General features: G+C 42.3%; 1 protein-coding gene across 4 annotated transcripts in view; it reads left to right on the forward strand.

Annotated features, from left to right (window-relative positions):
* The window catches only part of LOC124288365 (nuclear receptor ROR-alpha A-like), a 145,281-nt gene extending 128,126 nt beyond the window's left edge, over positions 1 to 17,155 (forward strand). For all 4 annotated transcript variants that reach the window (XM_046724873.1, XM_046724876.1, XM_046724874.1 and 1 more), the window contains exons 4-10: positions 10,077 to 11,026; positions 11,337 to 11,445; positions 13,205 to 13,306; positions 13,342 to 13,387; positions 13,915 to 14,045; positions 14,312 to 14,404; positions 14,921 to 17,155. In XM_046724873.1, coding sequence (XP_046580829.1) covers positions 10,077 to 11,026; positions 11,337 to 11,445; positions 13,205 to 13,306; positions 13,342 to 13,387; positions 13,915 to 14,045; positions 14,312 to 14,404; positions 14,921 to 15,084 — 1,595 coding nt within the window. In that variant the 3' untranslated portion in view covers positions 15,085 to 17,155. The remainder of the gene's footprint in view (positions 1 to 10,076; positions 11,027 to 11,336; positions 11,446 to 13,204; positions 13,307 to 13,341; positions 13,388 to 13,914; positions 14,046 to 14,311; positions 14,405 to 14,920) is intronic.
* Positions 17,156 to 17,848: the final 693 nt, after the last annotated feature.

The raw sequence follows: 17,848 nt of genomic DNA on the forward strand, positions 1-17,848 counted from the left end.
TATAATAGAAGTAAGTTTTCAATCACCTTCAATTCGTTACTGTTAGCTCTTTTCAACAGTAGTTGGCATGTTTTGCTTGTGTTGTACATTTTGTCCCCTCAATATTGCCGCCGGTGCGTACTGCAGTAGATCTATATTTTTACAAATTCGAAGTCGTAATGGTTCTCGTGGGGTATGATTTTCGAATAATGTTCTGACACGGGGAGATATTATAAAATGTCAGTATGTCATAACAATAACATAATATTGTTATGTGCCTATCGTCACAAGGACAATTCTGGTGATTGAAGATGCCGTGCATGAATCTTTTTTTCCTTTCACAGAAACGGATGAAACCAGATCTAGTGTAAGAATGTGATGCAAATGGATTTCTTGAAAATTGGAATGATGGGATAAAAAAAGACATAGTTTGTGTGAATGCATTTCACTCAAAATCGGTGTTCATGTTAGACATTAAAACAGCTAAACATCACATCTTTTGTTCTCCAAGTAGGAGCAAAATTGAAAGAATTCTGTTGCCTCAAAAAGCAGAGCTTTCAAAGTTTTAATTCTACCTACTAGTTCTTCACATTGTTTGACGTGTGTCTATTTTTATAAAATAAAATTAGTGGTCAAGTGACCCAGTGCATGGCTTGATTTAGCATCTAGATTTTGTACTGGTTCAAGCTAAAACTGCAAAATGTAACCTCATATTTACACCTACTTGCACACTGTGCATGTTGATATTTTGCTGTTAAAACAACAGACTTCATCTGGGAAACAGACTGATGACCCAAACTGGTTTGGAGCAATGATTACACTGACAGCGATTGAAAGAATAACCCTTTTTTTCATGGCATGAAATTTTATGAAGTAATATAAAATTATCATACCAGACCCAGAGAATTTGTTGTAATGATGCTGTGAATCAGCAATATAAAAGCCACAAGAAATAGATAATTATATATTGAGCTGGAGGTGCAACCTGTTTTTGTCTGAGGCATCAAGGTAATCATGGAAGGTGGCACCAGGGACATGTAGGTTTCCTTTCCCAAAATCGAGTCCTGCAATAAATGATTTTTGTTGTCCAGTTTGGAGCTAATTCATTGAGATTATTAATTTCAGCATAAGGCATTGTAAAGAGGGTGGGTGATTTCAAACAGTCGGTGTGTCATTAATTAAGGAACAACTGAAATTTATTTTGGCACATTAATGCTAGATAGAAAAACGAACATTATTATCTAAAAACATCCTGATAATTTCAAACATACAGAGGTTAATGACAAGGCAAACATAAATAATGTAAATTTTCCTGAATTTACCTGAATTACTTGATTGACAGTGGAATGCATTTCATATAAGGTAACCTGAATAAATCCATAGCTGGAGCTATGCAGTGGTACAACTCAGGTCCATTGTTAAGTAGGAGACCCGTGAAGGTCCGGGTTAGAATATTGATCTTCAGTAACCCATGCTAGTCGTAAGAGGCAACTAACTGCATCGGGTGGTCAGGCTTGCTGACTTGCCTGACACATGTCATCGGTTCCCAATTGTGCAGTTCGATGCTCATGCTGTTGATCCCTGGATTGTCTGGTCCGGACTCGATTATTTACAGACCGCTGCCATATAGCTGGAATATTGCTGATTGTGGCGTAAAACTAAACTCACTCACTCACTGTTAAGTAGGCATCTCTACCAAATGACATGGGACAGCTTGCAGGCAAAAGAGTATAGACGAAAACTTTGCACTGGGTAATATGAATGATTATCAACTCATTATCACCACTTTTGTGGTAAAAGCACACTCTTTCCATGAAGGTTTCAGATTCCTCCAGCACGGACAGGATATGCTCAATTTTGCACAATTTCCTAACCATCATGTTGCTTGTTATGTTGTCCACATTGAGCAGGATTGATGTAGGACCAGGTTGCTAGACACACCATGATGTGTGGTATATTGAAGTATATTGTATACATTTATCAAGTTGTCTGGTAAAGCTTCTGAGTCTTGTATGCAAATGTCTTTCAGTATCATCAGTATGCTAAACAACTTATCAAAGATTGATTAACCTTCAGAAGATATGCTGTCAACATGGACTGGGGCCTACTGTTACACAACCATTTGGAGTCCAACATGGACTGTGGGCCTACTGTTACACTACCATTTGGAGTCCAACATGGACTGACTGTGTGTTACACAACCCTGCCTACTGTTACACAACCATTTGGAGTCCAACACTGTGTGGTTACACTACCATTTGGAGTCAAACATGGACTGTGTGCCCTACTGTTACACAACCATTTGGAGTCCAACATGGACTGTGTGCCTACTGTTACACAACCATTTGGAGTCCAACATGGACTGTGTGCCTACTGTTACACAACCATTTGGAGTCCAACATGGACTGTGTGCCTACTGTTACACAACCATTTGGAGTCCAACATGGACTTGGGGACACTGTTACACAACCACTTGTCTCGGAGTAGCCACTTTATGCATGTGACATGTACAAACTGTCTGGTCACTAAGCTGGGTAGATTCCAGATTCTTGTAATGTATCCTCCCTGTGTGATACAGATCAGAGGGGAATGGTTGGGGATGGAATCAGGGGTAGCGGTTGTATGAGGTGGGAAGGTTGTATCAGCAGCCTGCTGAAGCTATCTATATCAGTGTAAGGCCTGCCCGACTTTTCTCCACCCAAATGTCTGCAGCCTAGTGTTTGACCTCCAGATCAGGGAATTCGGTTGACTGTGTGCCCCAGTGTAACTGTCCGGGTCACTGCACCGGCATCAGGCATCCGGCATCAGGCATCAGGCAAGCAACATTTGCTTTACAGGAACAGGAACAAGCATGACAAATCTAGCTGTCTATGTGATTGATACATGCAGGCCTGGGTACACAGGAAATCCACTAGTCTGTAAATCCACAGAAATTTCCCGATAGATTTTCTTATGTGTAGAAGGGTATATAAAGCTTAATTGATCTTTGCTCACAATCAGTATAGAACCGTGAATATTTGTGTGTATGCTGATAACTGGATACATATGTAAGTAAGTTCCAGTATGTTTAATGGATGAAGAGTATTAATGACCATCAGCACGATCGTGGACTAATGAATATCACTTGGAGTCTTATCTCCAGTGACTGGCTGAAAACATGCTTAGACTGGTCTCATCGCTAGGTGTTCATGCATGCTGTTAAAACAAGGTACTTGTTGTTGCCATGTCTGCCACTTGACATAAAGGGGTAAGACAAGGTGGACTGGTTGGCTCAGAGTATTTCTGCATATTTGAGTAAACTAAATGTAATACTGCTGATTGTGATTTCTACCATGTCAGAGTGGGTGTGATCATGGTAGTTGAGTAAATAACATCAAGGTGCCGTCGACGCATAACAGGATCAATAAACATTTCTTTGTGTTAGTCTTCAATCTTGTAATTCTCTGGTTGCCTGGACAACAAACGGGTGGACAATTCCCAATTTTATGTACCTGTGTTCACTACATGTTCCTGCGTCAGTTTCAGGGGAACCTTGGACTTGCCTGTGCATGTATTTGTGATGTGTGCCACCAGTGGAGCAGGATATGCTTACTATGTCTTGAAATTCTGGGGTTGTCACTCGCTGATCATAACTGATAAACGTATGTGAGGTGAAGCTCGTTCAGTCTGAATCATAAAACCGACTCATCTTTCAGTTGAAATGTCTCGTTGGTCACCTAATTACAAAGTCATGTCTCTATTTTGTTAAAAATTATCTATTTTTTGCAAAAATGTCAAGCATTCCATTCTGCATCATTTGATCATGTTCCTAATGCATGTAATGTGTAATGTCAGAGGAGATATATGATTGGCGTGAAACACATCTGATGTACAACGCTTCATGACAGGAATCCAGGAAGGCATAATTATTAAGCATTACAATTCTTATGAAATATGTTCCTCTCTAACACTTGACTGGTTTTTGCTCCAAACTTGTTTCTGAAAGCTCAGGTTAAGGTTAGATTAAAAATTTAATGTCAATGGATGGAGTCGCAGGAAACCTCATGATTTTTCTTAGAAAGTTTCAATAACACCCCACCACCCAATGAATAACTGAGTTACTGAATAACTTACTACATTGTTACATTACTGAATAACTTACTACATTGTTACATTACTGAATAGCTTACTACATTATTACATGACTAAAGAACTTACTACATTGTTACATTACTGAATAGCTTACTACATTGTTACATTACTGAATAGCTTACTACATTATTGCATTACTAAAGAACTTACTACATTGTTACATTACTGAATAACTTACTACATTGTTACATTACTGAATAGCTTACTACATTATTACATTACTGAAGAACTTACTACATTGTTACATTACTGAATAACTTACTACGTTGTTACATTACTGAAGAACTTACTACATTGTTACATTACTGAAGAACTCACTACATTATTACATTATTCAATAACTTACTACTTTGCTACATTACTGAAGAACTTACTACATTATTACATTACTGAATAACTTACTACATTGTTACATTACTCAATACTTACTACTTTGTTACATTACTGAAGAACTTACTACATTATTACATTACTAAAGAACTTACTACATTATTACATTACTGAATAACTTGCTACATTGTTACACTACTGAATAACTTACTACATTGTTACATTACTGAAGAATTTACTACATTATTACATTACTAGAACATTAGAACTTACATTACATACTACTTACATACTTACTACATTATTACATTACTAAAGAACTTACTACTAAAGAACTACATTATTACATTGTTACACTACTGAAGAACATTGTTTACTAACTTACTACGTTGTTACATTACTGAAGAACTTACTACGTTGTTACATTACTGAAGAACTTACTACACTGTTTATTAATGAATGACTTACAACTTCACTACATTACTAAATAACTCACTACATTGTTAATTAGTGAATAGCTTATAATATTGTTACATTACTGAATAACTCATTACATTGTTACATTACTGAATAACTTAGTACATTGTTGCAATATCTTGCTACACTTATACGTTACTAAGTCAATTCTACATTGATATATAACTGAAAACCTTTGTTGCAATTTAAATTATTGTCAGATGACTTGCTGTTTAATAATTCCTTCTCTTTCTTCTGAATTACATTTATGAGATTATTACACTAGGTGCAATGCTTTAATGAATAACGCGTACTCCTTGGTTAGAAATATGTATCGCTAGGCAAGAGATGAGTGAAGGATGCAGAATATCATATGGATGTCAGTTACATCACCTTTCAATGGGGAACAAACTGGTGTGTTTTGCAACAGTTACCCCATTTTGAAAATCTTTAACCGAGATATTTGATTTTGAAACAAAACATTTTCATGGAACCAACTGACCGAATTTCTCAAAAAAGTCTGGGAATGACATCTTGTTGAGATACTGTTATCTTGCAGCTCTCCATCATACCGGAGCCCTGTCTGCAACCCTAATCATGTAACTACCCACAGACAGGCAGCTGATGGTATCCAGTGCTGGGAGGGGCGCGCTTGTCAGCCACTCAGTAGTCCCCCCTCACATCTATGTTAATGTATGCACAATCTTCACTTCCCAAGACTTTACAAAATTTTCTCAAGGGGTGACAGGTCCTCCCCAGCTCACATCAATTGTTTCCATACAACAGGCTGTTATTGATCTTGACAACAGTGACAATAAGCTTTAGAAAACCTGCTGTGAATAGGGTCATTCCAGGGACTCCTGACCCTGGTCAGGCAGTGGTCAGTGTGAACTTGCCCTGGCTAGTCCCCCTCATCCCCCCTCAGTCATCATTAACTCATCTGACTGTTGGTGTATAAATGGAGGCAGTTCTCTGTGAGCTTCACTCTTCCTGTGAGAGCCATCTGTGAAGGTAAGCCGTAGTTTTCTCTCTCAGCAGGGCGGGGCAGGGACAAGCATGCTTTCATCAGCTGAATATCTCTCTCAGACTGTGTCTTTAGTCAGATAGCAGGGCTGTGTGTTAGGTTTTACTGGCGTTGGTATACCTGACAATATCGACCTCCTATTGCAGGTGTATAGGATCTGATGTGTGTGTAAATATCAGTGTAAATGTCTGTTTCAAGTATTGTCAGTATTGTCAATGCTGGAGTTTCCAAGGACGGGGTTTAATATAGTGTGTTTATCAATGCTGTGTCTTGAGACTTACTGTTTACCTCTTTATGCAGTAGTATTTCTTGGGTTCCTGAGTCGCAAGGGTTGTTTGCTACACCAGATTCTGTCAGAATCTAGCTGTGTCCTTCAGCGTCTATCACTTTTAACATCAGAACTAGGTTACAACCTGTGGGCATAATATTACATGCAGGCTACAACCTGTCTGTGATATAGGTTACAGGCTACCCTGTCTGGGCAGTATATGGTGTCTGGGCAGTATATGGTGTACTACATGCAGGCTACAACCTGTCTGGGCAGTATATGGTGTACTACATGTAGGCTACAACCTATCTGGGCAGTATAAGGTGTACTACATGCAGGCTACAACCTGTCTGGGCAGTATAAGGTGTACTACATGCAGGCTACAACCTATCTGGGCAGTATATGGTGTACTACATGTAGGCTACAACCTATCTGGGCAGTATTACAACCTGTCTGGGTACTATGTAGGCTACAACCTGTCTGGGCGAGGTATAAGGTGTACTACATGCAGGCTACAACCTGTCTGGGCAGTATAAGGTGTACTACATGCAGGCTACAACCTATCTGGGCTATAAGGTGTACTACATGCAGGCTACACCTGTCTGGGCGAGTATAAGGTGTACTACATGCAGGCTACAACCTATCCGGTATAAGGTGTATTACATCGGGCTACAACCTGTCTGGGCGGTATGGTGTATTACATGCAGGTCTACAAGGCTACAACCTATCTGGGCAGTATATGGTGTATTACATGCAGGCTACAACCTATCTGGGGTCATGTATTAGTAGGCTAATCTGGGTGTATTACATGCAGGCTACAACCTATCTGGGCAGTATATGGTGTATTACATGCATACAACCTATCTGGTCAATTTACAATTTTACGTGTATTACATGCTGGTCAACCTGTCTACGGTATAGAGGTGTATACATGCAGGCTACAACCTGTCTGGGCAGTATATGGTGTATTACATGCAGGCTACAACCTGTCTGGGCAGTATAAGGTGTACTACATGCAGGCTACAACCTATCTGGGCAGTATAAGGTGTACTACATGCAGGCTACAACCTGTCTGGGCAGTATAAGGTGTATTACATGCAGGGATTCAACCTATCTGGGCAGTATATGGTGTATTACATGCAGGGATTCAACCTATCTGGGCAGTATATGGTGTATTACATGCAGGCTACAACCTGTCTGGTCAGTATAAGGTGTATTACATGCAGGCTACAACCTATCTGGGCAGTATATGGTGTATTACATGCAGGCTACAACCTATCTGGTCAGTACAACGTGTATTACATGCAGGCTACAACCTATCTGGTCAGTACAACGTGTATTACATGCAGGCTACAACCTATCTGGTCTGTATATGGTGTACTACATTCAGGCTACAACCTGTCTGGGCAGTATTTGGTGTACAACATGCAGGCTACAACCTATCTGGTCAGTACAAGGTGTACTAAATGCAGGCTACAACCTATCTGGGCAGTATAAGGTGTACTACATGCAGGCTACAACCTGTCTGGGCAGTATATGGTGTATTACATTCAGGCTACAACCTGTCTGGTCAGTATAAGGTGTACTACATGCAGGCTATATAGTGTGTACATGCAGGCTACAACCTGTCTGGGCAGTATAAGGTGTATACTACATGCAGGCTACAACCTGTCTGGGCAGTATATGGTGTACTACATGCAGGCTACAACCTATCTGGTCAGTACAACGTGTATTACATGCAGGCTACAACCTGTCTGGGCAGTATAAGGTGTATTACATGCAGGCTACAAACCTATCTACATGCAGGCTACAACCTATCTGGGCAGTATACGGTGTACTGTTTGCAGGCTAAAACATATCTGGGCAGTATATGGTGTACTACATGTAGGCTACAACCTATCTGGGCAGTATAAGGTGTACTACATGCAGGCTACAACCTGTCTGGGCAGTATACAGTGTATTACATTCAGGCTACAACCTGTCTGGGCAGTACAAGGTGTACTACATGCAGGCTACAACCTATCTGGGCAGTATATGGTGTATTACATGCAGGCTACAACCTATCAGGTCAGTACAACGTGTATTACATGCAGGCTACAACCTATCGGGGCAGTATATGGTGTATTACATGCAGGCTACAACCTATCTGGTCAGTACAACGTGTATTACATGCAGGCTACAACCTATCTGGGCAGTATATGGTGTACAACATGGGGCTACAACCTGTCTGGTCAGTACAAGGTGTATTACATGCAGGCTACGACCTATCTGGTCAGTACAACGTGTATTACATGCAGGTTACAACCTATCTGGTCAGTATATGGTGTACTACATTCAGGCTACAACCTGTCTGGGCAGTATTTGGTGTACAACATGCAGGCTACAACCTATCTGGTCAGTACAAGGTGTACTAAATGCAGGCTACAACCTATCTGGGCAGTATAAGGTGTACTACATGCAGGCTACAACCTGTCTGGGCAGTATATGGTGTATTACATTCAGGCTACAACCTATCTGGTCAGTATACAGTGTATTACATGCAGGCTACAACCTGTCTGGTCGGTACAAGGTGTACTAAATGCAGGCTACAACCTATCTGGTCAGTATACAGTGTATTACATGCAGGCTACAACCTATCTGGGCAGTATATGGTGTATTGCATGCAGGCTACAACCTGTCTGGGCAGTATATGGTGTACTATATGCAGGCTACAACCTATCTTGGCAGTTATGTGTTGAGAATGGTGAATGTGTAGTGTGAAATGGCCAGGCTTCCCTGACACTGACACAAGCAGGCTTGTCAGAAGTTGACAAATCTAAATTCTTCAAATACAACACAGCTTCTGGTAAATTGTATTTAAACAATTTAACAGTTGACCAGAGCATTCTTCCCAGCCTTTGTTTGTGTGAAGCATTAACCGAATTCCGTGTTTGTTTCATGCTTTGAGAAAACATTTCAAGGCTGAGAAAGAAACCGTAAATATTCTGACAGAATTTACCCCACAAACTGGCAATATCATACAGGTGAATAAATCCCTTCTTAATGTATAGTACAAGTCAATAAATACAAGCTAAAGATACAAGCTTGGTGGAGGGGTGAACACTGACATCCATCATGATTAGAGGTTTTGTTGGCCATGTCACCTCATGCTGGACTGGAGTCTCCCGGGAATCCTGGACAGTACGAGTGAAGTATCCAGATGTGGGGGGGATCACAGTGTTTGTGTCAACTGGTAGGCGATGAGCAGTAAGGGAAAGGGTAGGTCATCACAGGAGAAGGTGGGGAAGGGGTAGGTCGTCACAGTAGAGGGTGTCAGTTGGGTAGGTCTACTTCTTGGCCGCTGCTAGTTGTTTCTCTCTCTCCAGGCTTGGTGGAGGTCGTCAGAATAGAGGGTAGGGAAGGGGTAGGTCATAAGAGTAGAGGGTAGGGAAGGGGTAGGTCATCACAATAGAGGGTAGGGTAGGGGTAGGTCATTAAGGAAGGGGTAGGTCATCACAGTAGGGGGTAGGGCAGGGGTAGGTCTTCACAGTAGAGGGTAGGGAAGGGGTAGGTCGTCACAATAGAGGGTAAGGTAGGGGTAGGTCAACCCGAAGAGGTAGGGAAGGGGTAGGTCATCACAGTAGGGGGTAGGGCAGGGGTAGGTCTTCACAGTAGAGGGTAAGGAAGGGGTAGGTCGTCACACTAGAAGGTAGTGAAGGGGTGGGTCATCACAGAAGAGGGTAGGGAAGGGGTAGGTCATCACAGTAGAGGGTAGGGAAGGGGTAGGTCATCAGAGTAGAGGGTCAGGCAGGGGTAGGTCGTCACAGTTAAGGTTAGGGAAGGGGTAGGTCATCACAGAAGAGGGTACCAATTTATTGCTTGGATTCACAATTCTCCCTTTCATTTCAGCATCACGCCTTGGTCGACGTCCCAAACGGCTGAAAGACGTGAGCGGTGATTCACAGCGATCTCATCAAGTGAACCTCCCTATTGCACCATACCCCTCCCCAGCAGAACTCTACAGACTCAGAATGGCAGAACTTCAGAAACTCCTCCAAGCTAATGGCACCTTCAAGTCTGAGCTCATGCAGGCGTTCCTGTCAGCAGCACAGGCCAGCTTCAGGGAACACGCCAAGAACAGCACCACGACTTCCCAGAGCACCACCACCACCACCACCCAGGACGGGAACCAGAACACGTACACACAGGGCATGATCCAGTTCGGGAACGAGTCGGGGTACTCCAGCATGAGTAGCCCAGCCAGCAGCAAGAGCCAGTCTCCCCTTCACGACAACAACCATCCACAGGTGCTCAACAACAACCAGATGATGGACAACACCAACATGAACACCTTGCCACCTACCACTACCTACAATGCCAACTCCACACTGAGCCAGCAGCAGCAGCAGCAACAGCAGCAGCAGCAGCAGCAACATACTATTGGCATGATGAACACACAGATGGGAAACAACAACATGCCCAGCATCTCGACCACTCACGTGTCCAACATCTCCAGCCCAATGTCCAGTACGGTCATGCCCAACACACCCAGCCCAATGTCCACATCGTCCAACCTGAACACCCCTATGTCCATGCCCTACATCATGCCCCTTGACACCATCAAGACCGAGCCCACATCTACAGGTGCCTGTGACTTCCCTGATTCCAATGGCAACCAGGCGACGGAAGTGTTGCGGATGCTGGATGAGGCGAAGCAGATGCCGATGGGGTCGAGAAGGCAGCTGATATTGCAGGTGCAGGAAGCAGTCTCCGCCCACCTCAGCACGTCCCTGAACACAACCAAGTCCGTTAAGGAAGCCAAGGAGAGACTTAGTAAATCCCCCATGCCGATGCAGATGGTGAGTTGGCTGAACCGGATGAAGCTTATGTTACATTATTGCATTGAAACATATCACTGCTTCATACTTCCTATTGTTGTTTCCAGTTTTGGGGTGTTAATGATTGAATACTATTTTTTGGCATATTTCAATTAGAAATTACTACAAAATGTTTTCTCAAGTGGATCTAGCAGAAATGTTGAAGTCAGTTGTTAGACATCCTGCCCAAGGTTTAATGTTCCTTCTGTCTTTACAAAGACCGAAAACCAGAATGTTGAGGTGATGTTGCAATGATGTTGAAGCAATGTTTAGGTGCTGTGTTGTGTTACAGCCCGACATGAGCAAGCTGTCTCTAAATGCCGACTCCATGTGGCAAGGCTTTCTGTCCCAGATGGTGCCAGAGATCACCAACGTTGTCAAGTTCTGCAAGCGGCTGCCAGGTGAGTGAGAGATTCAAGGGTAGACTTTGGCACTAGTAACCTATGCTTGGCGTCCACTAAAGTTGATCGGAAGTACAGTTGGTATATTGGATGTACAGCTTGCAAAGATATCAGAGACGCTGTTCTGCAGAATTGCCATAGGTGTGCAAAGACCAAAGGATGTTGAACCCCCGATTTGCCCTGATAATGATTGTTTGTTGGTGAGCAACTGCATCAGTCCATGTGATAAATAGTCGTTATTTGTTTGCAGGCTTCACAGAGATTGAGCAGGAAGACCAGATTAAGCTGCTATAAATAGGAAGACCAGATTAAAGCTGCTATAAAATAGTCGTTATTTGTTTGCAGGCTTCACAGAGATTGAGCAGGAAGACCAGATTAAGCTGCTATAAATAGTCGTTATTTGTTTGCAGGCTTCACAGAGATTGAGCAGGAAGACCAGATTAAGCTGCTATAAATAGTCGTTATTTGTTTGCAGGCTTCACAGAGATTGAGCAGGAAGACCAGATTAAGCTGCTATAAATAGTCGTTATTTGTTTGCAGGCTTCACAGAGATTGAGCAGGAAGACCAGATTAAGCTGCTATAAATAGTCGTTATTTGTTTGCAGGCTTCACAGAGATTGAGCAGGAAGACCAGATTAAGCTGCTATAAATAGTCGTTATTTGTTTGCAGGCTTCACAGAGATTGAGCAGGAAGACCAGATTAAGCTGCTATAAATAGTCGTTATTTGTTTGCATTTTCACAGAGATTGAGCAGGAAGACCAGATTAAGCTGCTATAAATAGAGATTTGTTTGCAGGCTTCACAGAGATTGAGCAGGAAGACCAGATTAAGCTGCTATAAATAGTCGTTATTTGTTTGCAGGCTTCACAGAGATTGAGCAGGAAGACCAGATTAAGCTGCTATAAATAGTCGTTATTTGTTTGCAGGCTTCACAGAGATTGAGCAGGAAGACCAGATTAAGTTTGCAGGCTAGATTGAGCAGGAAACCAGATTAAGCTGCTATAAATAGTCGATTTATTTGTTTGCAGGGCTTCACAGAGATTGAGCAGGAAGACCAGATTAAGCTGCTATAAATAGTCGTTATTTGTTTGCAGGCTTCACAGAGATTGAGCAGGAAGACCAGATTAAGCTGCTATAAATAGTCGTTATTTATTTGCTTTGCAGGAAGAGGCTTATAAACAGAGATTGAGCAGGAAGACCAGATTAAGCTGCTATAAATAGTCGTTATTTGTTTGCAGGCTTCACAGAGATTGAGCAGGAAGACCAGATTAAGCTGCTATAAATAGTCGTTATTTGTTTGCAGGCTTCACAGAGATTGAGCAGGAAGACCAGATTAAGCTGCTATAAATAGTCGTTATTTGTTTGCAGGCTTCACAGAGATTGAGCAGGAAGACCAGATTAAGCTGCTATAAATAGTCGGTTATTTGTTTGCAGGCTTCACAGAGATTGAGCAGGAAGACCAGATTAAGCTGCTATAAATAGTGGTTATTTGTTTGCAGGCTTCACAGAGATTGAGCAGGAAGACCAGATTAAGCTGCTATAAATAGTCGTTATTTGTTTGCAGGCTTCACAGAGATTGAGCAGGAAGACCAGATTAAGCTGCTATAAATAGTCGTTATTTGTTTGCAGGCTTCACAGAGATTGAGCAGGAAGACCAGATTAAGCTGCTATAAATAGTCGTTATTTGTTTGCAGGCTTCACAGAGATTGAGCAGGAAGACCAGATTAAGCTGCTATAAATAGTCGTTATTTGTTTGCAGGCTTCACAGAGATTGAGCAGGAAGACCAGATTAAGCTGCTGAAGCAGGGATCCTTCGAAGTGATGATGACTCGGAGCAGCTTCACGATGCTGGTGGACAGGGATCCTTCGGAGGATGATGCTGCCACGACCCATCACACAAGGAGGAGATGCTGGACCCATCTCACAAGATGAAGTGTCCAAAGTGAGTCTACTCAACGTTCTACATGCCTGCAGGCAGTTATGGCGCTGTACCAGTAATACTCAGGGTGTAGCACTCACTTATTCCACCTAATCATCAGTGTTGTTCACGAGCACTGCTCTCCTGCCTCGTGGATTGAGTGGGTTATTATTCTACTTTAGCAGAATGCTATGATGGGATGCTGTTGAGCTTTACATGTTGTACCCATGTGGGGAATTGAACCTGCCCTTAGGTGGGATGGCACTAGTAGATATTCCATGATTTACAGTAGCACCACGTGTGGTGGTGACCTCAGAACCATTCTGGGTGTCGATGGTTCTTACATTGCTCTGTTATTACAAGTTACATGTGTAACACAAGGAACATAGAATGAGGCATTCTAAAACTTAACTCCACTTTTTGTTAGGATGATGACAAAAATGGCACCAAATTAGCAGTGAGTTTAGTTTTCAGTTTCACACAGTGAAAGTGACATTGTTTTAAGACCTTAGTCATTGGGCAATAGGACTTATTGTCGGTGTTGTTTTCAGGGCGGTTATCATGTCGATGCCAATGGGGAACTTCTTTCAAGAGTTCTTCAAGGTTGCTGGAGAGCTCAACCCCCTGAATTTGACGGACAGTGAGATTGGATTGTTCACAGCCTGCCTCATCATGTGTCCTGGTGAGTTGGCCTGAAGTGAAATTCCCAACATGGTTATCATCTAAATATAGATCTGCTGGATGACAACAGGGAAGCATCTTCACATGTCATCTATGTCGCTGAAGTCAAAGAACTACTATTAAAAACAGTAAATTCTTTAATTAACAAAGTAGCATTAAATAGCCAACAGCCCAATAAGTGGTACTTTCTTCCACTGGATAAGATGTTGATGACAGCAGTGATGATTCATGTTTGATGTAAGCTGACCTGCTGATGTTTGGTTTCAGATCGCGTGGGTTTGAAGAATGTGAAGGCTGTGAATAAGATCCAGACTCTGTTCCAGCAGTCACTCTACATGATGCTGGACCAGAACCACTCTGGTACGTGTCAGCTCTGGGTACCTCATACCCACCCCAACTCGCTGCCACACACCCCACACACACCCAACACACACTCGCTGCCACCACCCACACACACACTCAACACACACTCGCTGCCACACACCCAACACACACCCAACACACACTCGCTGCCACACACACACCGGCTGCCACACACACACACACTCGCACACACCCAACACACCCACACCACACACACCGCTGCCACACACCCACACACACACTGCCACACACACACACCCCTGCTGCTGCCACACACCCACACCCACACCCAACACACACTTTCGCTGCCACACCCACACACCAACACACGCTGCACACACCCCACACACACCCAACACACACACACACACGCTGCCCACACCCACACACACTGCCACACACCCCCACACACACTCTCGGCTGCCACACACACTCACTGCCATACACCCACATGTGCGCGCATATACTCACACTCACTCACTCACTCACTCACTGTGTCTACTTGTGTTCCAGAACCCGACACGCTGTTCCTGAAGCTGCTGACATCAGTCCCCGTCCTCCGAACCATCAATGAGGAACACTCAAAGGCCATCAACAACATCAAAATGACCCAACCAGGAACATACGAGGAAGTGTTCCCAGCCTTGCATCAAGAAGTGTTTGACGGCAAACTGTAGACTGCCGGTTGTGGCACAGACGATAGACTGGAGGAGAATGCTCCGGTGTGACCAGTCAGAGACTCCGTAGCCTGGCAGGCTGTGTGATACGCGATGTAGCGGAGAGGTTGTTGTTGTCAACAACTCAAGTACAGCATCTGGTCACTGGTCCAGCTCAGTAAACCATCTCTCAACTTTGTTTAAAATTTTAGAAGTTGAATGTAGCTGAAGGCAGATGAAATGGCTCAATACTGTTGCAATGTAACAAGTGATTTGTTAGATACTCTGTCAACAAGGACTATTGTATTGCTATGACTTAACCTATTGCAAGAGATACAGTACAGACATTTGTGCCTACATCAAAGTATTGTATTTTGCAAATGAGTGAGTTTGAGAATATTATTAGATGTACCATATTTAACATATTAAACACACAGAACGATTTAAAATTCCAAGTTTGTATGATCTTTGAGAACGTCATCAGTTCATTTTCACCAGATTAGGAAAGAATGTTATAAAAGTCTATTCATGGAAAAGAAATCTCAACTTTATGTTGATAAAAATGTTTGTGGTCAAAATGGGGTGCTTAATACATGGTTTATGGTAAATGGAATCCATTTTAGGGCAAGTCGTCGGTAACGACACTGACATTACTTCATCTTCATTGAACAAAAACTTTTCCATGACTAGCTTGAAATTCTACGAGAGGTTGTATGGCGTTGAAGGTGGGGAATATTGTGAACTTGTGATACAGCGGGGCTTGAGGATGCTGAGTGGATGTGGGAGTGATTGTCAGACTGACTGTATTCAGCGGTGTGAAAGGTCTTAATGTAAATATATTTCATGTGTCTGAAGGGCCCTGCCGACTGCCAATTGCGAGATTCATGTATTGTTTATAATCCATCATGTACTTTGAATATTAATGTCTGAACATTGTTAAGAATTCATTGTAAACACCAATCACATCAACAGAAGGAGATGTTCTTGTACAGAATAATCTATTTGTATATAACCTGCGTAACACTAGACTTTAGTCAGTGAGTTTTGAAGACTAATTCCTCCTATTTTCAGAGAAATAATTGACTGATGTTCTAGGCAGATCTTAAAGGTGTGCTCGTCAACACCTATTCTCTCTTAGCTAGTTGAACTCCATCACATACTAGTTCAGTCTAGTTTAATTCAGATTCGTCCAGTTCAATCTTGTTAAAGCAGGAGAAACATTTCAAAATGATTTAGGAAGTAGATAATAATTCCCTCATTTTGGGGATTGTTTTGGGTTTGAATCCAGCTGAAACACCCAGTTGAATGATCTGTTGGTACCATCTATGGTTGTCTGACTATGTTACTGCTGTTGTCTCGCTGACCTCGTTACAAGGACGTTCAGATGCTGTTAACATGCCATTAAGATGCTGTTAACATGCCATTAAGATGCTGTTCAGATGATGCTTAGATGATTTGAAGATGGTGATCAGATGATATTAAGATGATGATCAGATGATGTTAAGATGGTGTTAAGGATGATATTAAGGATGATGTGAAGACGAGCCTCTTTTGAGTTCTAGGTGTAGTTATTATATATATCAGTGTCTCGGTTGTCTTGTCCTGATGCTTCTGTACCTTGTAAATGATTGAATATTTCGTGTTCACAAAGTGCATAATTTGTGTATGATATTTCAGGGAATATAATTATGTACAAGCTCCATAGTGCTGACTTTCACAGTGTCTGTTATCTGTGTGTGTTTCATCCATCCTCGTTAGGGGAGGGACTTTGGCTCGTTAACCTCAGGTGTCAAACACTAAGTGCTAAACCAAAAATTTCAGCATCGGCCAGAATTTTTTTCTTTACATGACCGGAAACAATTTTCTTAAATATTGACTCAGATGTTATTCTGTTCATCTGCTGACTGCTTTAGGAGACTGTTTTGAAGTGAATTTTTATCTACATTCTTTTTAGACTTTTTGATTTTGTTAGGTTTTATCTTGTTTGTTATTTACTATGCCTTGGAAACTTGTGTTTTAGTGGTTTGTAATCTTGTTTCACGATGCCGATGTATGGAAGTAAAAACTGGGAATAAAGTTACATAAATACAAACAATGTTTCGTTGTTGTGTGCATGCTGTACTGTGTACACTCAGCTGTGTTGCTGGTTTAGTTCAGTGTTTCTAACTGCTTGTCTCTGACATCTTTGATTGGCATTCTAGAAGTTGGGGAGATGAAGGATGAGGACAATTTCTATAGATATACAACTTGGTGACAACGACATTAGAATCTATGTCGAAAAGTTGCCTATACAGAGTAAAGAAGTTGTATATCCATAGAAATTGTCCTCATCCTTTGTCTCTGACAGTGAGGCAACTTTGTCAAGCAAGACTTACTTTTCAGAAATCACGAGTGAAAACACTGCACCAGGGAGTCCAGGGTCACTCCATCCAGCAATCGGACAGTCAAACTCTATGGTTTGGCAGGATGTCCATCCTTTGACCGTATCCATCACTGGGTTGTCTGGCCCAGAATGGAGATACTGCAAAGTGTGGTTTGGAACAGGGTAACAATTCTACTCAAAAGCAACCTGATTCAACTCTGCAGTACGGCATGCCACAACTACACAGGCTAGTCGGTGATGTCAGCTGGTGACTAGCTGTTACAAGGCATCTCACTGGGCTAGTCGGTGATGTCAGCTGGTGACTAGCTGTTACAAGGCATCTCACTGGGCTAGTCGGTGATGTCAGCTGGTGACTAGCTGTTACAAGGCATCTCACTGTGATAGTCGGTGATGGTCAGCTGG

The sequence above is a fragment of the Haliotis rubra genome, unplaced genomic scaffold, assembly GCF_003918875.1.
Source record: "Haliotis rubra isolate DU_JTF1 unplaced genomic scaffold, ASM391887v1 Scf416, whole genome shotgun sequence".
In the NCBI taxonomy this organism is placed as follows: domain Eukaryota; kingdom Metazoa; phylum Mollusca; class Gastropoda; order Lepetellida; family Haliotidae; genus Haliotis; species Haliotis rubra.